The sequence below is a fragment of the Perognathus longimembris genome, chromosome 9 (assembly GCF_023159225.1).
Source record: "Perognathus longimembris pacificus isolate PPM17 chromosome 9, ASM2315922v1, whole genome shotgun sequence".
Classification (NCBI taxonomy): domain Eukaryota; kingdom Metazoa; phylum Chordata; class Mammalia; order Rodentia; family Heteromyidae; genus Perognathus; species Perognathus longimembris.
The window spans coordinates 72,887,635-72,908,880 of record NC_063169.1 but is presented as its reverse complement, the minus strand read 5'-3'; the positions used below and the strand labels follow the sequence as shown (position 1 = coordinate 72,908,880).

At 46.9% G+C, this 21,246-nt stretch overlaps 1 protein-coding gene across 3 annotated transcripts in view; it reads left to right on the top strand.

Annotated features, from left to right (window-relative positions):
• Wdr27 (WD repeat domain 27) overlaps positions 1 to 18,297 on the top strand; it is a 48,941-nt gene extending 30,644 nt beyond the window's left edge. For all 3 annotated transcript variants that reach the window (XM_048354460.1, XM_048354459.1, XM_048354461.1), the window contains 6 exons: positions 1,120 to 1,241; positions 1,971 to 2,104; positions 2,607 to 2,704; positions 3,461 to 3,582; positions 16,849 to 16,946; positions 17,857 to 18,297. In XM_048354460.1, the coding sequence (XP_048210417.1) occupies positions 1,120 to 1,241; positions 1,971 to 2,104; positions 2,607 to 2,704; positions 3,461 to 3,582; positions 16,849 to 16,946; positions 17,857 to 18,136 (854 nt within the window). In that variant the 3' untranslated portion in view covers positions 18,137 to 18,297. The remainder of the gene's footprint in view (positions 1 to 1,119; positions 1,242 to 1,970; positions 2,105 to 2,606; positions 2,705 to 3,460; positions 3,583 to 16,848; positions 16,947 to 17,856) is intronic.
• The last annotated feature ends 2,949 nt before the right edge of the window (positions 18,298 to 21,246 follow it).

Here is a 21,246-nt window from a genome sequence, read left to right as displayed (position 1 = left end):
CTCAGCAAATTTTTACTGTGTTTGATTGATGTCATAGGTTCCATTTTTATTTTGGTGGCGTTCTTGCCAATAAAATATGGGGGCTAGCAATTCAGTATGCTCTGTGGAAGTATGTAATTTGTGTCTGGAGCTCACCTGAAGCAAAGGCTTGGCTGGATTTCCTGAGTCTGGCTCCTTGCAGTATGTTTTTGGTACAAGTGTACAGAGGTGGGTGGTGTGAGTCACAGTCACGGTGGGCTACCCTGGGGGTGCCTGCTCACCACCGAGCTCCCTCTAGGCTCTGCTTCCATCTACCTGGCCCTCCAGGCCCAGCTTGCAGAGACTACTCTTCCAGGCAGTCTGTGCTCCCAGTCTGTGCTGTGGTCCTCTCCTCCAGGCAGTCTGTACTCCAGCCTTCTCCGCTTCTCTGCTTCTCAGGGCAGTCAGATGGCACTCGCCTGAAGTGACTGGCTCTCATGACTCCCTTGCCTGAGCCCTTTCTGACAGGCTCTGAGGAGTCAGGTCAGGTCAGGAACCCAGAGGCAGAGGGTCCCCAACCAGTCCTGGGTGTGGAGAGAGTGAGGTCAGATCACAAAGCTTTGGTGGCACCCGAATACACTGACTGCCAGGGGTCCTTCCATGGGTGCCTACAGCCCAGCTCTGGAGGTGTGTGCTTCTGCAGGAACTGTGATTCAAGCTGCCCCTCGCCGTTGCCACACGGCACTCCTTAGTGTGTACCACAGGTGGTCGGCTCTGCGTGTGCACAGTGAAGCACTTTGGCATTTTCTTCCCTACTAACATACATAACAATGGTCACAAAGTCCTCTTTTTTACATCACAGTATTTTTATAGAGCTTTCTTAAACACTCATAATCACCGGTGTGTGGGTGTGTATGGATTTGGACTTCATTTAAGAATAGGAGGGTTTAGAAAACTCTGCCTTAGGACTTGTGTTGCTGAGCTTTAACTTGAGGTGTCCTCTGACTCCCAGATAGATAGGTGTCATGTGACACCACGGTAAGGGCTGTCTCCCTTTTTTGGACAGTGATGCTGGCCTTCTCCTTGCGGAGGCAGCTTATGTGTCCTGGAAGGGTGCCTCCAGGCAACCCTCTGGACTCTCCCTCTTGCCTCTGTCCTCAGGTCACAATGGAGCAGTGAGCACTGTCTGCTGGAGCCAGGACAGGAGGTGGCTGCTCTCCACAGCCCAGGATCAGACCCTGCGGGTGTGGTCAGCCCGCAGGGCGGAGCTCGTACTGCTTTTGGTACTGGGGTGTAGTTGCCTCTGGGGTGGGCAGTGATACTGGGCCAGCAGCTCAGTGGTCTTGATCTGTAGTCATGCTTTCCCGTGAGCACCTCCTCAGGTCCCTTCCAGCCTTCACCAGGAGACTAGGAAGGACTTAAGGGGGCGCTTGCTTCAGAGCAGTGGAACGTGCTCATGAACTGGGCAGTTTGTCATGCACTCACATGCATGTGTGCATGCATAGCATGGAAGGGTGATAGTAGACACCAGACCTATGCTTCAAAGTACATTTTAAATTTCAATCCTAATAAAAACCCATGCATTTAATATGTTATTTTCTTCAGAATTTCAGCTTTCTTTTCATGTTGGTGTTTATAGGTGGCAGATTACAGTTAAATGTAACCATGTAACTCCTTTCCATTTTAGTGAGCCAAAACAATACTATCAGTTCTAACAAAGGGTTTTCTTTTCTTTTTTTTGCCAGTCCTACGGCTTGAATTCAGGACCTGGGCACTGTCCCTAAGCTTCTTTTGCTCAAGGCTAGCACTTTAATATTTGAGCCACAGCATCACTTCCAGCCTTTCCTGTTTATATAGTACTGAGGAATCAACCCCAGGGCTTCATGCATGCTAGGCAAGCAAACTACTACTAGGCCAAACTCCTGGCCCCTAAAAGGGTTTTCCACCTGGGGCAGGCAGGAACCCTGGTCTGCAGGCTTGTTGCAGAGCAGTAATGGCCGTTCTTCTTCCAGGGCAGAGACATGTTTCCTAAGCCAGTCCCGTCTGCGCAGTTCTACTACATGGACACTTTCATGCTGGTAGCATCTGGCCCTGATCTCCGGCTACTGAAGATTCACCTTGACTCTCACAGAGATGAGATGAAAAGGCAGGTTGTTCTGCTTTCCTTCGGTCTTCCCAGTGCTGAGTTCTGATCGAAGGTTTAGCAGCACACACATGTCCCTGCCCTGTGCACAGAGCCAAGCACCTCATGGTGGTCTTTGTTCTCCTTCCTCCCCAGCTGCCACACTGCACATATTTGTCTCTTTGCCATGATTGTTGCCTCCCCTTCACTTGCTGTGCCCCCGCTAGTCTGGTCCATCTTACTCCACTGCTTCCTGCTGACTCTCCTTTAGGAGATTATTTATAGGACTTAAGACCATATAGACACTTAATAAACATACTTAGGTTACCCTTTAGAAGTAGGACTGAGATGTTAATGAAAATACAGGTCCTATATAGCTGGTTGGTTATCTACTAGAGCAGTATTATAAAATATAACTTGCTAAGTGATGTGAAGCCCTTTTTGCATTTTTATTTTCTTATAGGAGGTGGGATGTTTAGCTACAGTCAGAAGCAGCAAAACTGATGGCCTTCACTTTTCCTTCCAGGTATAAACCGAAGAGCTGGTGCAAGGCCGTGTTCTGCCGCTCCATGACAGGCTCAGCAAATGTGACCACCTTGTCAGCAGTGAACGACTTTTACTCTTGTATCCTTTCTCCAGTCTTCCCCTGTGTCTCACACTTGGCCTTTTCCTCTCACCAAGGCCCTGAGAAGCTCCAGGTGCTGTGACTATGCTGGTGTCAGGAGTCATGGATCATTCTTTCCATGGAGCTCATTACAGCAATCACACATGAAATAATTTCAGTTGTGAAAAATGTTCCCAAGGAAGGAAACCTAAGGGCTTGTTATGACACGCAGCAGGGCTGTCTGACAGACATTTTTGGGCTGCACTTCACTGAACAGTGCCTAGGAATTTAGCACATTTTCTTAATCACTACCCATGCTGTGGGCATCCCTGGATTACGTGAAGTTACGCCATCTCTGTGGACAGGCAGAAATCCTAGCAGTAGCAATTAATAAAATTTGCCTAATGGTGTGTCTCACGATGGACCTTGGCAGTTGGGCTTGGCTTAGTTGTCTGATCGTAGCTCAGGCTACCTGTATTTCACCTGCTGGTCAATGGGTCACTCACAGTCCATATATCTAGGAGTAGAACACCTGATTGGCCACCTTAAGACATCCTTCACCATCTTCTCTTGTCTTCCTGTGGCCCCTCAGCCCACCCGCACCATCATCTCCCTTGCCCTGGGCAGCCCTGCTTTTTTGGTGGAACATCAGAATTCTTCCCTGATAATGTATTTCTGAGTCTCAAAATGTCCCAGTAAGTTTTATGTGTAAAGTAGACGAAACTCTGTGACCCAGAACATACCTGTGAGCATAGCCCCTAATTGGATTGCTGCAGACTTGGTGCTGACAGCCGGTAGAGACAGGACTTTGGAAGTTTTCGACCTCAATGTGGGCTGCAGTGCTGCGGTGATAACAGAAGCCCACTCCCGGCCCATCCATCAAATTTGTCAAAACAAAGTAAGTGTGTGGGCTGTGTATCAGTGGTTACATTTTGAGCTTAAAGTGTTTAACAGTGACAAATATATTATGATAAAATTCATAATTGCTATGAACTTCAATGTTAATTTTTATTGTCCTCGATAATACCCTTAAACCTTGATGTTTGGCCACATGAATTCACATTAGTATATGCAAAGTTTTGTACTTTGATCTTTGGCTATCTTGTGGGATGTTAAGCTGAGTCATGGGTATTAGGAGACACCAAGCAGATGAAAGGAGAGAAAGAAGGCAGAGACCTCAGCAGACCATAGCAGGCTTTATCATGGCTGCAGAGGGACTCCATGGAACACCAAGCAGGGCCAGAGAGCCAAGGGGCGGGCAGGGGTGGTGGCGGCTAGAGTTTCATGCATCCGAAGATGAGATCTTCTTTGAATACCTTGGTAGCTGTAGCAGACTGTATAATGTCCTTGCAGCTGTGGCAGGCAGTGCACTTTCAGACAAGATTGGAGGCAAAGTTTTACTGAGAATAACTCGAGGAGAGATTTTCGAGAGGGGTTCCCAGGAAGGGTGGTCAGTGGGCCGTGGGAGCAATGTGGAGTTATGAGAACAAGGCAGATTCCCATCCTGGGCCCGCTTTCAGTCTGTCCTAGCGGTATGTTATCACTCACAGTTGTATGAAGGGCTCCTGTCACATGGCCACGTGTCATACGGGTGCACTGTGTGAGGCAGTTGCTGGGCCAGCAGTTTCTCCAGGGATACAGCTCACTGCTCTGACAGAGGTGATTTGAAGATGTCAATGGGTGTGGGTAGAAGGCTGGGAAGAGAGGCTCTCACAGCCTAAGTCTTCAAGAGGTTCTGTTATCTGAAAGAACATCTAAGGTTTGTAAAACAAAAGTGTTTTTTTTCCCACTAAAGCTTTTGTTAGTGTGTATTAATTGTGCAAAGGAGTCTCACTGTGATATTTCCATACATGCATATAAGGTACTTTAGGCACACATATAATGTCCTCTATACATGCATATAATGTACTCCACACACGTGTGATGCACTCCACACGCATGATATGTCCTCCACACACACGTAACATGCCCCGCACACATGCAATGCATTCCACACACTGCGTACATACATGAAATTTATTCTATATATAGAATGTGCCCCGTACACTCATGTAATACCCTCCACACACTTGAAATATACTCTGTGCACACATGTCATGCTCGCCAGCTATGATTTTGGTAGTTTGCTCTAGACAGAATCTTGCTATATAACTTACTTAGACTGACCTAGAAGTCTTAATCCTCTTGACTCAGTCTCCTTAGGGTTGGGATTATAGGTGTATGTCACCATGCCTGCTTTGAACTATGATCGTTGTTTGTAAGGCTTGTTAACTTAAGTGTTTGACTTATAAAACCTTCTGAATTCAGTGAGAGGACTCGAGGCTATCATTGTGTTCAATGAATACTGACTTGTTGGGCTGGGGATATAGCCTAGTGGCAAGAGTGCCTGCCTCGGATACACGAGGCCCTCGGTTCGATTCCCCAGCACCACATATACAGAAAACGGCCAGAAGCGGCGCTGTGGCTCAAGTGGCAGAGTGCTAGCCTTGAGCAGGAAGAAGCCAGGGACAGTGCTCAGGCCCTGAGTCCAAGGCCCAGGACTGGCCAAAAAAAAAAAAAAACAATGAATACTGACTTGTGAGACTTGTCCACAATTTAATCCATGTCCAGTCCCACTGGTACTTTCTGCTTAACAGAGCAGCTGTGGTCTGACATGGGCAAGAGCAGACGTTGGGTGTCGAACCACACCCCAGAGAGACAGATTCCAGTGAGGTGTCTTTTCTAGAGAGGGGAAGCTGGTGGTGTTGGTGTCTGAGGAAGACTGTTGAGAGGTTCTGTGGGCAAGGCTCTGGGGTCAGAGGCTCTGTTCCCAGGAGGATGAGGCCTATGGGATCAGTTTAGGTGGCTCAGATGAGCCACAGATCCACAGAGGTGGCAGTGGTGGGGTCGTTGGTGTGTGGGCATCCATAGCCTTTCAGGGCCCAGACTGTCTTCTTACCCCGGCACTTTACCTTTGCCCCGGCATTCATTATCACAGTGTTTCCATTCACAATAGGAGACACCTTTCTGGTTGAATAACACCAGGGGAGGGGCTGGGGATATGGCCTAGTGGCAAGAGTGCCTGCCTCATATACATGAGGCCCTGGGTTCGATTCCTCAGCACCACATATACAGAAAATGGCCAGAAGTGGCGCTGTGGCTCAAGTGGCAGAGTGCTAGCCTTGAGCAAAAAGAAGCCAGGGACAGTGCTCAGGCCCTGAGTCCAAGCCTCAGGACTGGCCAAAAAAAAACAAAAAACAAAAAACAAAAACAAACAAACAAAAAAACACCAGGGGAAACAATCCACATGGAGAGTTTTGTTAAGGAAAAGAATATTCCTTTTCTGCACCTTCCTTTATTTGTACAGAATCTTACTGAATAAAAACAGAACAAACACTTTTTAAACACTTTGCAGTAGGTCACCAGATGAACGAAGGCATCCCTTTGAAGAATTTTGTAACTTCTTTATAGGGCTTAAAGTAGCAGATTTCAAAAGCAAGGCACATGCCAGTGAGGTCTGTGGTCTGTATAAGCTTTGTTTTAGGCTCCTAGGGAGGACAGTGAGGAAGAAGAGTCAGCGTGGCTGCTTTGTGAGGTTGGCAGCCTGTGCTGCTGCTCAGTAAGGCATTGAATTTGGGTTAAGACTGATTTAGACTTCTTGTATTTCTGGGCTTTCAAATGGATTCCACAAATGATTCCTAACTTATGAAGTAATGGTTAATCTAACTCGGTCTTATTTTTTAGGCATTATTTTCTTTCAGTTCAAGTGCAGCTCAAAAGACGTTGATAACTGCTGTCTTGATGCAGAAAGTCAAGGGGGTGGGTCTGATGCATGAACGCTCAGGCATTCATCTCCAAGATTTGTGGTCTCAGCTGTCGTGGTCCCATCCTGTGCTTGGAACCTGGGATGGACTCAACCTGTGTTTGCTAGTTGGAACCAAGGGTTCAGTCATGGAATGTGGCACAAGCACAGCCCAGTAGTGGGTTATGTGTTCAGCTGTGAGGCCGGGGGTCCTATGCCAGTACTGAGCATGAATTATAGAGGAAGGGAAGGAGGAGAGAAGGGAATCCGAGGAAGAGTTGTTGTTTTTAAGTACTAGATACCATATGGATGTTAGAAGCTATTATACAGAGAATGTTGAAAACATTTTAATATTTTGCCATAGGCCTTTTGTATCCATGTGACATGGCTCCAAGAAGGCTGCCATTGAGGAAAGCCAGGGTTCACAGTGTGTGGCACCGGACTGTGGGTCTTGGTTCATTTTCCCCATGTCACCCAACTTCTGCTAAAGGCATGCTGACTTTCAACAATCTATATGTTTTACTTTATCACATTACATGCCTTTAGAGGTTGGGAGGGTTACTGTAATGTTTACCTTGCTTGTTAGGCAATGTGGGCTTTGTGGGAGGCATATTTTCACAAAAGGGCAGGGTAACACAGCAGATCACACAATGACTTAAGCACAACTATCATGTGGGACTGACTGCACTTTCCCCATCAGCTGAGTTGTATAGTGCATGCATGGGAATTTCAGATGTTCATTTTTGAAATTTCTTTTTTTTTTTTTTTTTTTTTTTTTTTAGAGATTTTTTTTTTTTTGCCAGTCCTGGGCCTTGGACTCAGAGCCTGAGCACTGTCCCTGGCTTCTGTTTTGCTCAAGGCTAGCACTCTGCCACTTGAGCCACAGCGCCACTTCTGGCCGTTTTCTGTATATGTGGTGCTGGGGAATTGAACCCAGGGCCTCATGTATTCGAGGCAAGCACTCTTGCCACTAGGCCATATCTCCAGCCCCTTGAAATTTCTTTTTTAAAAAATTTATTTATTAATTAAACACAAATTTTTTGACGAGGTGTTGTGCAAAAAGGGTACAGTTACATAGTAGGGCAGTGTGTACATTTCTTGTGATATCTTACACCCTGTTTTTCTTTCCCTTCCCTAGGTCAGGCAGACATATATACAATACCCAATGTACCAAGAACATATACAGTAGCCACGTGGCCTACGCCAAAGAAAATTCGCCTAGGACTTTAAATGTAATGTCGACATTAGACAATATGTCGACAGTAGTCTTATAAGAACGTACATACATAGCTTTTGAGCTGTTGTATTCCACTGAGAGGTCAATTTTTGACCTTTATATGTTGAGTAGTTGTTTGGTTTTAGTTACATAATGTTGGGTCGCTGACCCAATCCTGTGGGAAATACCATTTGACAAGCAGTTTTTGGTTTCACAGACCTGGTCTCTACTGTCTCTCCGTCACCCCATCTTAACAGTCATATATCAGGGAGATCATGCCCCTTTGTTTTCTGTGTTCTAGGCTTGTCTCGCTCAACATTGTTTGTTCGAGTTCTGACCATTTCCCTGCGAATAACAATATTTCACCATTCCTAATCGCTATGTAGTATTCCATTGTGTATAGGTGCCATATTTTTTGGATCCATTCATCTGTGGAGGGGCATCTGGGTTGTTTCCATATTTTGGCTATTGTGAATTGTGCCGCGATAAACATGGAAGTACAAATGTCTTTTTGGTATCTTGGTACCTGTTGTTCAGGATAGATGCCTAGGAGTGGTATGGCTGGGTCATAGGGTAGGTCTATATTGAGCTTTTTGAGAAACTTCCATACTGTTCTCCAAAGTGGTTGTACTAATTTGTACTCCCACCAACAATGGAGAAGGGTTCTTCTTTCCCCACACCTCCTCCAGCATTTGTTGTTGCCTGAGTTCAGAGTATAGGCCATTCTAACTGGAGTGAGGTGGTATCTCAGGGTTGTTTTTATTTGCATTTCCTTTACTACCAGGGATGTTGAACATTTCCTCATGTGTTTCTTTGCCATTTTTATTTCTTCTCTTGTGAAGTCTCTCTTTAGCTCCTTTGCCCATTTCCTAATTGGTTTATTGGGCTTGGAGGGGCTTAGTTTTTTGAGTTCTCTGTAGATGACAGATATTAGGCCTTATCTGTTGCTGTGCTGGTAAATATCCTTTCCCATATGGTTGGCTGTCTTTCTATTTTGGTGGCTATGTCCTTAGCTGTGCAGAAACTTTTTAATTTGTAGTAGTCCCATTTGTCGAGTCTCTCCCCTATTTGTTGTGCCCCTGGGACTATATTCAGGAAGTTCCTCCCTGTGCCTGTAAGTTCTAGCATCTTTCCTACTCTGTCCTTCAGTAATTTCAAGGATTCAGGTCTGATATTGAGGGCCATGATCCATTTTGAGTTGATCTTGGTGCATGGTGATCGGCTTGGGTCTACTTTGAGTTTTCTGCATATGGCTGCCCAGTTCTCCCAGCACCAGTAGTTGAAGAGGCTATGTTTATTCCATTGTATGTCTTCAGTTCCTTTGTCGAATATCAGCTGACTGTAAGAGTGCGGTTTTATTTCTGGGTCTTCAATTCTGATCCATTGGTCTCCTGGTCTGTTTTTATACCAATACCAGGCTGTTTTTGTTATGATGGCCCTATAGTAGAGCTTGAAGTCTGGTATTATGATACCTCCTGCATTGCTTTTGTTGCTTAGAATTGCTTTGGCTATTCTAGGTCTTTTGCTGTTCCATATGAATTTATGGATTGCTTTCTCTATTTCAGTGAAGAATGTGACTGGGATTTTGATAGGGATTGCATTGAATTTGTATAACAATTTGGGCAATATGGCCATTTTCACTATATTGGTTCTGCCTACCCATGAGCATGGGAGGTTTTTCCATCTCCTTGTGTCTTCTTTGATTTCCCTTTTTAGATTTTTATAGTTCTCATTAAATAGGTCAGTCATGTCCTTGGTTAGGTTGATACCTAGGTACTTTTTTTTTTTTTGGCTACTGTAAATGGAATTGTTTCCATAATTTCCTTTTCTGCTTGTACACTGCTGGTGTACAGAAAAGCTGCTGACTTTTGTGGATTGATTTTGTATCCTGCTACTTTGCCAAAATGGTTTATTAGGTGTAGGAGTTTGGGAACTGAGTTTTTTGGGTCTTTCAGATAAGATCATGTCGTTTGCGAATAGGGATAGCTTGATTTCTTCCTTGCCGATGTGGATCCCTTTGATGTCCTCCTCTTGCCTTATTGCTATAGCTAGGGATTCCAGCACTATGTTGAAAAGAAGTGGGGAGAGTGGGCATCCTTGTCTTGTTCCTGAGTTTAGGGGGAATGATTTAAGTTTCTCTCCATTTAATATGATGTTAGCAGTTGGTCTGCTGTATATGGCTTTTATTGTTTTGAGGAATGTTCCATCTATTCCTGTTCTCTCAAGAGCTTTTAATAAGTATGGGTGTTGTATTTTGTCAAAGGCTTTTTGGGCATCGACTGAGATAACAATGTGATTCTTGATTTTAGTTCTGTTGATGTGGTGAATTACATTGATTGATTTACGGATGTTGAACCATCCTGTGACTGTGGGATGAAGCCTACTTGGTCATGATGTATAATTTTCTTGATCAGTTTCTGGATCCTGTTAGCTAATATTTTATTGAGGAGCTTTGCATCTGTGTTCATTAGTGATATTGGTCTGTAGTTCTCTTTTTTTGTTGGGTCTTTGCCTGGTTTGGGAATGAGTATGATATTAGCTTCATAGAATGAGTTTGTGATTTCTCCCTCTGTTTCTATTTCACGGAAGAGTTGAGGAGTATTGGTATTAGCTCCTCACTAAAGGTTTTATAGAATTGGTTGGTGAATCCATCTGGGCCTGGGCTTTTTTTTGTTGGGAGGTTCTTGATTACCCCCGTATCTCGCTGTAAGTTATTAGTTTATTTAGTTGATTTATTTCTTCTTGGTTCAGTTTGGGCAGTTTATATTTCTCTAAAAATTGATCCATTTCTGTGAAATTATTGTTTTTTAGTGAGTAGAGGTTCTGGAAATAGTTCCTTATGATTGTTTGAATATCGGTGTACTTGTTATTTTTCTGGTGGAGTCCCTGATTTTACGTATATGAGTCTTTTCTCTCTCTTTTTTTTTTTTGTAAGTCTTGCGAGGGGTCTGTCAATTTTATTTATTTTCTCAAAGAACCAGCTTTTAGTCTTATTTATTTGTTGAATGGTCTTTCTATTTTCAATCAGATTTATCTCTTCTTTAATCTTTGTGATCTCTCTCCCCCTAGTCATTTTAGGTTTGATCATTTCTTGTTTCTCCAGTTATTTCAGTGTCATCGTGAGGTTATTCACCTGCTCTGTTTCCATTCTTTTAATGTGAGTGCTGAGGACGATGATCTTGCCCCTCAGTACTGCCTTAGCTGTGTCCCATAGGTTTCTTTGTGATGTATTTCCATTGTCATTGTGGCTTATGAATTCGTTAATTTCATCTTTAATTTGGTCTGTGGCCCAAGTGTTGGATAGCAGTGTGGGGTTTAGTCTCCAAGAGTGTGTATAGCCTCTTTGGTAACCGTTGTTATTGAGGGTTACCTTTATTCCACTGTGGTCATATATAATACAGGGGATGACGTCATTACTTTTGTATTTGCTGAGGTTCTTTGTGTGGGCTATGACATGGTCTATTTTGGAGTATGATCCATGTCCTGCTGAGAAGAAGGTGTATTGGGTCTCTGTAGGGTGAAAGATTCTGTATAGGTCTGTCAGATCCATTTGGGATATGATGTTACTTATGTCCTCAGCTCCCTTGCTGATCCTCTGGGTGTTGGATCTGTCTCTTGGAGAGAGTGGGGTATTAGTCCCCACTATGATTGTGTTTGGGTCTATCTTGTTCTGTAGTTCTGTGAGAATTTGCTTGACATATGTAGGGCCTCTTTTGTTCGGTGAGTATACATTTATCACCATGATGTCTTGATTCTGGATTTTTCCTTGTATTAAAATATAGTGGCCTTCTTTGTCTTTTTGAGTTGCTTTTAATGAGAAGTCCAGCTTGTCTGAGATCAGGATGGCTACTCCTGCCGTTTTGGTAGGTGCATTTGCTTGGAAGATCTTGCTCCATCCTTTCATTCGGAGCCTGTTTTTATCCCTTGCTATAAGGTGGGTCTCTTGTAGACAACAGATGTCAACTTTTTGTTTGCAGATCCATTCTGCCAGTCTCCTTTTTATCGGAGAGTTTAAACCATTTATATCCAAAGAGATCAAGGATAAGAGTGTTTTTTTCTCCTTCCATTTTCTTGCTGGGCTGTTTTTCCTTTTTTTTTTTTCTTGTCTTTAGTGAGCTGCTCTTTCTGTTGGGTTCTGGCTATTGTAGTTTCTTTCTGTTCCTGTCTGTGTGTCCTGTACGGTTTCTGTTGGGTGGGATTCCCCTCTTAGAATTTGCTGTAGGGCTGGTTTTTTATTCACATACTCCTTTAGATCCTCTTTGCTATGGAAAGATCTGGTTTTCCCCTCGAATGTGAACTCCAGCTTCGCTGGATATTTTATTTTAGGTTGGAAATTGTTGGCTTGTTAGGACTTGGATGGTGTTCTTCCATTCTCTTTGCACGTGGTAGATTTGTGTGGAGAGGTCTGCTGTTATTCTGATCCTCTTCCCATTGTAAGAAATTTCTTTCTTCGCTTTGGCTGCGTTCAAAATTTGCTCTTTATTCTTGAGATCTGAAGTCTTGAATATTATGTGCCTTGGCGTGGCTTTTCTGGGTTCTGGTCTGCCAGGTGTCCTATAGGCTTTGGTTACCTGGATGGGGGTCCCTTGTGAGATTGGGGAAGTTTTCTGCAATCACTTTATTGAGAATATTTTGAAGCCCTCTGCTCTGGTATTCGGCTCCTTCTTCTATTCCAATTATGCGCAAATTATATCTCTTGTCTTTGTCCACTAGCTCCTGGATTATTCTGCCCTGGAGCTTTACCGTTTCTTGGAGTGTGGTAATTTTCTGGTTCTTGTTGGCTGCATCATCGTCCAAGAGAAAGATTCTGAATTCCATATGGTCATTTCTTTGTGCTGTGGATTTAATTGTGGAGTTTATGGATGTCCGAGAGCTATTTATGGTTGCCAGATCAGCTCTGATCGTGGAAATTTCTTCCTTTAAAGAGTTGTATTTTAGATCTATTTTTTTCATGCATTTCACTTCTCAGGATGTTAAGGTCTTCTTTGACGGAGGTTTGCACTGTATCCATTTTTGCTTCCATTTCTTTCTTGGCTTCCTGGATGTCCTTCGAGACTTCTACTCTGAACTCCTGGAATTGTTTTCTGATTTCGTTTCTGAGGCTTTCCATCATTTTTGCTAGCAAAGCCTCAGTTGTTTTTTTATTCTCCATCTCCTCTTCAGTCGTGCTGCTTTTTGGAGCTGGCGAGTTGGCTTGCCCTTTGATGAAACTCGTTATATTTCTTTGTGATTTGCACATCTGGAGATCTGTGGGTGGCTTCCCTGGTTTGGCTTTGTGCTGGTTCAAGCTGGTCCGTCAGTGGGAGTCTAGTTTGTGTCCTGGCTCTGGGTTTGAGTTTGGCTCTTTCTCCGGGGCCGGTGTTGTTGAGGGACGGCCCGCCCACTTGTGCAGAGATGCGCCTAGCAGAGCGGGCGCTGCCGCCGGGGGGCCTTGCCCACCTGTGTGAAGTGCGTCCACCAGAGCGGGCGCCGCCCACCTGTGCGAAGCTCCTGCGGAGGTTTGGGCAGGAGGTCCTCTTGCTGGGCTAGCACCCTGGCCCACGCTGGCCCTCGGGGGGGGGGGGCGTGCATGTGCACTCCAGTGCTTCCTCCAGGGGCGTGCTGCCCCGAGCTGCAGGGGGCACTTGTGCCCTCTCGTGAGTCTGCTGTGGGGAGGGGGCCATATGCGCGAGCCCCAGCTGGGCCAAGTGTCCAGGTGCGGGTTGGTGCCCACAGACTCTGTGCCTCAGCTGCGAGGGTGGGGGGGCGTGTGTTCGGGCTCAGTGGGCCTGTGACTGCTGTTCAAAAAGTCTTCGAGGACCAGGCGCCTCAGGTGGGGCTTCCAATGCCCACCGGTCCCCCGGCCCCTGTTGGGGAGGGGGTGGGGCCGGTGGGGCCCGGCCGGCTCCTCTGCTGGCTCCTGTGTCCTCCCAGAAACTGCGGGGGTGGGGGGGGGGCCTTGCGGCCTGACTTGTGGCTGACTCCTTTGTTCCCTTGGGGTAGGGAGGGGGAGGGAGGGAGCTCTAGCCTCCTTGTAGGCCTTGGGTCTCTGCTAGAGCTGGTCTCCCATGGGGAGGAGGGTAACTTACTGGTCCCGGGTTGTGTGAGCATCCCACGCCGCCGCGGGCTCCTCGGGGCTGTGGTGCTGGGGTTCAGCGATCAGTCGTTTGGTGGTGGCGCCCCCAGCTCTCCCTGTCTGCGCCGCCCGGTTCCCCTGCTGCCGACTTCCGATCCCGGCTGTTTGGTCCCCCAGTTGGTTTGCTGGTCCCCTTTCCCAGCCTGGCCCTGTTCCGGCAGGGTCGGCGGGTGGGGGAGGGGTACCCCGGAGATATTCCGGCTCGTGGAGGCTACAGGCTCTTCTTGTTTTGCTCTTTTTCATTTCCTGAGTTCCTTTGTTGCTTCTGGTTGTTGGGTTTGCTGGATTCTTGATGGGGTGTTGGGTGCTGGAGTTCCCAGTTCACTATTCAGTTGGAGCAAGTTGGGGTGCCTCCCTACTGTGGCAGCGCCATCTTCCCTCCTTGAAATTTATTTTGATCTTTATTTACTTTTTGAATGTGCTTGGCCAAAACCATGTGAGGTAAATTCATGAATAAGGTTGGCTTGTTATATCCTCAAATTTCAATATGCAAAAACTTACTTAAAAGTAAATATTGCTAGTGTTTACACATCTGTCTGGAAATTTCATGTAGTTCCATATTTGATTCATTTTTCTTATCTCTGTCAGTCATTAGATAATACAGTTAAGTGCGAATTAACTAAATTCACCAAATAATTTTGAGTTAAATGTTTCTGATCAGGAGGTGAATGAATCTGATGTACAATGATCTTTAGTGTGACAGATGTTTTACTTAAAACATGTCATGCTGTGCATTTGGCATTTGCACCTCTTGTTTACTGCATTTTGTGAATTATTAGAAAAAGATATCTTTGCTCACTTAGCTGTTGAATTTATTTATGTCTTTTATTAAAGGTGGTTATTTTAAAGCCAATCACGAAATTGTAAAAATTAACATTTGGAAACTGGTCTGTCGGTGTTTCATTATATTCCCACCTTGTTCTTCTTTTGCTTGCTATATTCTTTACATTTTCCTGGGGCTTTTGACAGGCCCTAAAAGTTTGTCTAGATTGAACTAAGTAGATGAGATCCATTTCAGATTTACTTTTTAATTTTGATCCACAAATTTAAATTGTTGCAGATGTTTAGGCTACAAACGCAGAATAGAATTTTGGACTCTTAAATGCTTTTTACTCATAACCTAAAAAGTAAAACTGTAGCTTTATAGTGTGGTAAAAATATTATACTGTGGTAAAGACAATTCTTCTAAACTTTCTCTACCAATTTTACTTACATTCTCAAGAGAATCTATTTTGGAAAATGGTGTGATGATGATAGTTACTATGTCATCTTGTAATTTTTCTGTCTCCTTCTCTATTCGTGTGTGTGTGTGTGTGTGTGTGTGTGTGTGCGCTTTATACTGGACTATGAAGTCAGGGCTTCATGCTTGCTAAGGAGGCACTCTACTCTCTGAGCCACACACTTAACCTTTTTTTCTTTAGTCATTTTGAAATAGTCTTGTGTTCTTTGCCTAGGCTGGAGTGAACTGTAGTCCTGGTATTTGTATCTCTCATGAAGCTAGATAACAGATATGTGACACTATCTTCATTGGTTGAAAAAAAAAATGGGGTCTCTGTGACCTTTCCCCAGGGCTGACCTGGCACTGTGATTCTGTGTCTGCCTTCAGTCATCAAGCCGTTCTAACCTGGGACTTGCTCCTGGAGTGTGGTCAAGTGAGGCCCACAGTGGTCAGGGCCCTTGCCTATAAATGGGTATTACATGGCTTGTATGTTTGTTAAGAGAAAGAATTGCTGATGTGGGCTTTGGAGTGCTGTGTGGCAGAGCACAGCCTCAGTGTGTGCTAGCTGGTTGTTTTTGCTGAACTAACAGAAGCATTTGTTCTTGTTTATAAGCAAAGAGTCACTTTTAGGTGTATTTAAGTATAAATGCTTAGGAATATACTTTGTTACTATTTTTACTCTTTTGCTTTTCCTTATTTTTATTAGTGTATATTATACACTCATTTTTATTAGTATATATTATACAAAAAGGTTTCATTATGATGTTTTTGTAAGAGTGAAAATGAGCTTTGGGATTAAAAAATCTTTTATTACTTTCTTACTTTCCTCTCATTATTTTATTTCATGCAAGTGTGTAAAATACTTCTAACTTATTCACTCCTTGTCACTTGTCCCTTCACCGTCTCACTGGTTCTTAGTTGTTTTACCATGTCATTCATATTTTGGGGGGAGGTCATCTTTTGGGGGGCCTATATTCCTTATATGAGACAAAGCGTGATATAGATATACCCAAGTACAGATATGTTAGTTTTTGGAAACAAGGTCTCCTCTTGTATCCCTTTGTAGCCTAGACTGGCTTCAGACTCTCCCTCTCCCTGTTTGAGCCCATTGAGGGCTGGTATTGCAGGCCTGCACCACCACACCTTGTTGAGATAATTTTGACAGGGAAGAAAGATCTGTCATTATGAGCCACATAATTTACATGACATTCTGGGCCAAACAGCACGGTCCTGGTACTCACTTCCATGCAGGAATGTTCGGGCTGACCACTGTTCTTCCAGAAGGGCCTTCACCTCAGGTAGCTTGCAAGGGTCTCCCTACAGACTCTGCCCAGTGGGTCCTGGGGTTTCATAACCAGCAGACAAGTGACTGACTTGGACGTTGAGTGTTTAGCAAGGCCATATCTCATGTAATGTGCCAAGTGTGGCTTATTACTTCATAGTACATGCTACTGTTGACAGTTTTCTAGTCTTCTGACTCCAGGGGCACTACACATAGAGGAAATACACCTTAGTAATCGAGGGGCCCATCCAGCCTCAGGGGTTCTAGATGGTCTGTTGAGTTGCATTGCTAGAGGTGGCCTGGCTGAGGCACCTTCTCAGACAGGGATGGCTGCAACATCTCTACCTGGTGTGTCCTTGAGGGTGCTGCCACATGCTCATGACCATGAAGGGTTGCCACAATACTTAGAGTCGAGCATCAGCATAATGGAGTCTGACCCCGAAATTGTTGCATGTAAGAAACAGTTGGGGTTAATTTCCTATGTGGTGCAGCTCTTGTTATGTATGGTTAAGGCAGTGCTGCTAGTGCCAGTCTTTCCTTCACAATTACAGGGGTCATCATTTACCACCCAGCAGTCTCAGGCATACAATCTTTTCCTGACCACGGCCGTTGGTGATGGGATCAGACTGTGGGACTTGCGGACCCTGAGGTGAGCTGGCTGCATACAGCACAGAGTGGGGGGCTTGTCCTGTCCTGTTAACCCTGTCCCCCGCAATTCCCCCTCCTCCCTCCCCCAGGGCCCTGCCTGCTTCAGGCCTGTGCTGTGCTGCCGACTTTGTGGACTTCTCTGTTGAAAGTACTGGTTACTCTGAAGAGGAGATGGAGATTCTCCAAATAAGATTGCATGAGTTTATGACCTTTTCAAAATAAAGTGCAACATAGTTACTAACATGAATCTATATTGCACTTTATGATTGTGACCCTTAACCTGCTTGATAGAATAGTTTCAAGAACTCTCTTTAGCTGTTTACAATGCACTTAACAGTTCTCAGACATGTTTTCAGGATGCAGCACAGTGGCAGAGCACTTGCTAGCTAGCATGTGCAAGGCCCCCACGCTGTGGGATCTCTCTCTTTCGACTTCCCCTCGCTTGGGGGGGAAGGGGCTTTTCCGCCTCTTCCTGAGTGGTCCATTATTGCTCACGAGGGAGCGATGGCCACAGGTAGCCTCGGTGGCGTGTGGTCGCAGGGTGCCCCAAAGCCGCCAAGAACGACAGGGACGCGTGGGCACCTGGAGAAAAGCCTCTAGGGCTTCTGTCTATTCAAATGATTAACCTCCCAGATATTACCCTAAAGGCGGGCACAAGAGAGGGACCCCTGATTGGTCCCAAGGAGCTGTCCCTCAAGTGATGTCAGACTTCCTTCTCTTCCAGTTAAAGACAGGAAGGGGAGGGACAGGCTGAGGTCAGCTGTGGCCCCTTAAAGGTGCAGCTGACCCCAACACCATGCTATCAGTAAGAAGTTTGTCACTGTTAGCCTGCGCCTTGTTTATTCCCGCCCTCTAGTTTGTGTTAGGGTGTTAGAGATCTTCTACCCAGACCTTTCTTACTGTCCTCACAGGTGTGAACGCTGTTTTGATGGACATCCACACTGTGGCTACCCGTGTGGCCTGGCTTTCAGTCCCTGCGGACGGTTTGTGGCCTGTGGTGCGGAGGACAGACACGTGCGTATGCTTGCTAGTTCTTACATCTGGGAATTCCAGATGAGTTCCCCTATGGACTCTCTGGGGCCTTTGCATGCGAGGATAAGAATCTCAGGCTTCACTGCTGGCCAGAGTTTATACAGCCAGGATATTGTAGAAACAGTAACAGATGAACATGAGAGGCTCTGCTGTCCTTAATGACATGGTATACATGAATCATTCATTCATTCATGAATTTAGTAACCACCTCACAAACACTGGTGTGCACTGTGTGGGGTGTTGTGTTCCATGCCATGCTGTGTTTGAATTACAAGATAACACCAATTGATAAAATGCCAGGTGCACCTGTGACTGTGGGCCAGTTGGCCCTTAGGGAACCACTGTCTCTTGGAATGAAATAGTCATTCCAGTGACTGAGTCCCATCCCTAGCCCAGCTGACAGTCACTGAGAAGATCAGGTCAAAAGGGTGGGTGCTCTGGTGTTGAGATGACTTCCAGTGCGCAGGAACCACCTCCGCGTTCTCCCCACTGCCAGTGGCACAAGGACCACCAGAGGACCTGGAGAAAGCATGTGACATGCATGGCCATGTGCTGGCCAGTTCATCCCTTAGGCCACCTCAGGATGAGTCCCGAGGCAGAGTGGAGGGAGCACTGATGTGCACACACTCACACGGGGCATGGACTGACTCCACTAGGAAACCTTTAAACTATGAGCCCTAGGAAACGTCTTCTTTAGTTGCTCAGCCCCAGGCTGACTCATGGAAGCCAAGTGCCACACACGCAGCTCTACCACGAGTTCCAGGCAGAGACTCAGGAGGGGCCACTACTCACCTTCCCACTCTGTTGGGAAAGGTTGGACACAAAGCTTACTCCTTCCTGTGGTTGTCAGTTGGACATACAGGCCAGCCCAGACCCTGCCCTCCTGTCTCCTAGGCTTACGTCTATGAAATGGGCTTAAGCACCTTTTCCCACCGGCTGCCAGGACACTCAGACACTGTCACCACGGTGGCCTTCAATCCCTCAACTCCCCAGGTAAGTGACCTAGGTGGTATACACAGGGGCACCATGGTAGCCCCTGGGTGAGTGGTCTGTATGAGGTGGAGATGGGCTCTGTGGTAGCCCCTGGGTGAGTGGTCAGTATGAGGTGGACATTGGCTCCGTCGTGGCCGCTGGGTGAGTGGTCTGTGTGGTGAGGACACGGGCCCCGTCGTGGCCGCTGGGTGAGTGGTCTGTGTGGTGAGGACACGGGCTCCGTCGTGGCCGCTGGGTGAGTGGTCTGTGTGGTGAGGACACGGGCTCCGGGGTGGCCGCTGGGTGAGTGGTCTGTGTGGTGAGGACACGGGCTCTGTCGTGGCCGCTGGGTGAGTGGTCTGTGTGGTGAGGACACGGGCTCCGGGGTGGCCGCTGGGTGAGTGGTCTGTGTGGTGAGGACACGGGCTCCGTCGTGGCTTCTGGGTGAGTGGTCTGTGTGGTGAGGACACGGGCTCTGTCGTGGCTGCTGGGTGAGTGGTCTGTGTGGTGAGGACACGGGCTCCGGGGTGGCCGCTGGGTGAGTGGTCTGTGTGGTGAGGACACGGGCTCCGGGGTGGCCGCTGGGTGAGTGGTCTGTGTGGTGAGGACACGGGCTCCGGGGTGGCCGCTGGGTGAGTGGTCTGTGTGGTGAGGACACGGGCTCCGGGGTGGCCGCTGGGTGAGTGGTCTGTGTGGTGAGGACACGGGCTCTGGGGTGGCCGCTGGGTGAGTGGTCTGTGTGGTGAGGACACGGGCTCCGGGGTGGCCGCTGGGTGAGTGGTCTGTGTGGTGAGGACACGGGCTCCGTCGTGGCTGCTGGGTGAGTGGTCTGTGTGGCCCTCATTGGGAAGAAAGAGAAATGTCTACATTTTCTTTAAGGAGAGTTTTATCATTAGTGTCTGTGCAGGCCTAGCTATCAGTCTGTGGTTGCAGACCCGGCCAGCAGGGGCCTTACCAAGAGAATCAGTAGGGTCCCAGGGTGCCGCTGCCCGCCAGTTCCATCATCCCTCCGCCCTGCACTGACCTTGGTTTGTCTTTCCAGTCCTCACCGTGTAGAGTTTTTCCTGTTCCGGCACCGAGGCAGTGCAGTGCAGTGCAGGCCACAGAGCCCTGCTTCTCTTTGGCAGCGTGTTGCCAGGCCCTGAGCCATGCTTTCCTATGAGGTAGGGGACTGGTATGCCAGTTCAGGCCATTGTGCTGGCCCTGTTATGTACATCACTGGCCATGTTTGGTCATAGGGAGAGGATTCCCTGGGACGTCAATTTATTTAAAGACCCAAATAAAAGTCTTATTGAGCACTAAGAGCAATGGCATGGTGAGAAGTAACATGTTTGTTTGTATCCTACCAAACCATTCAAAATATAACCCTACGCCAGAGCCCAGGCCTGACTCAGCCAACCCCCACCAGATCAACATAAGCTCCTAACACTGTGTGCACAAGTCTTGTTGTGATTTACACATTTGGGTGTGGGAGCAGCGGTCCAGCACCTGGACCTCGTTTGAGCACTGGGGGAGGAGGGGCATATTCCTACTGTGCATTAAGGGGAGGTTGTCCCCACTTAAGTCCTGAACTGGGACAGGTGTGGGCTTTGGAGCAGGACGGGGGAGGAGGGAGGTGTGCAGAGAGATTGTCCCTACTTGAGTCCCGACTGGCGCTCCCTTGGGTCCCAGACAAGTGTGCTCAGGTCTCCCTGGGTGAGGGGCTAGATTCAGGTCTCTGGGACAGGTGAGTCTTGGGGGGGGGGGTGTCAGTTCCCACAGGGTAAGACAGGGAAATTGTCCCCACCTGAGTCCCAAACTGGCATTCATTGGGTCCAAGTCTGGCGTCTGTTTCTCTCCAGGCAGGCAGGCTGGGTTCAGTTCTCTGTGGTGGGCTTCAGAGGGGTGGGTTCCCCTAGGGCAGTGTGAGGAGATAGTCACCCCTGCCTTTAGCTGATTGAGATTTTCCACCATCAGCCAGGGCTGCAGGGAATGTAGTGTCCCAGCATCCAGCCCGTGTTGGTCCTGTGCCTGTTGGTAGTTGGGGTTTTCTGACTCAAGAGTCAGAGTTTTGTCCTGGTGGTCTTCCACAGAAAGCGAAAGGAGCAGAAGAAAGGCTCTAGCTTCTTTGCCCTCTTCAAGTATGGTGTCCCTTCTTGGGCAGGGTCCAGGCCAAGCACAGGCCTCCCTTAGGAGGGGTCCCCTGAAGGGTACTTGATGCTGGTTTTGAGCTGACTGGCAGTGTTGTGAAAGTTGTCTATGTCTGGTTGTAGTGGTCTCAGGTTGCTGATCTGTGTCTCGGTATGTCCTGGTCGGGG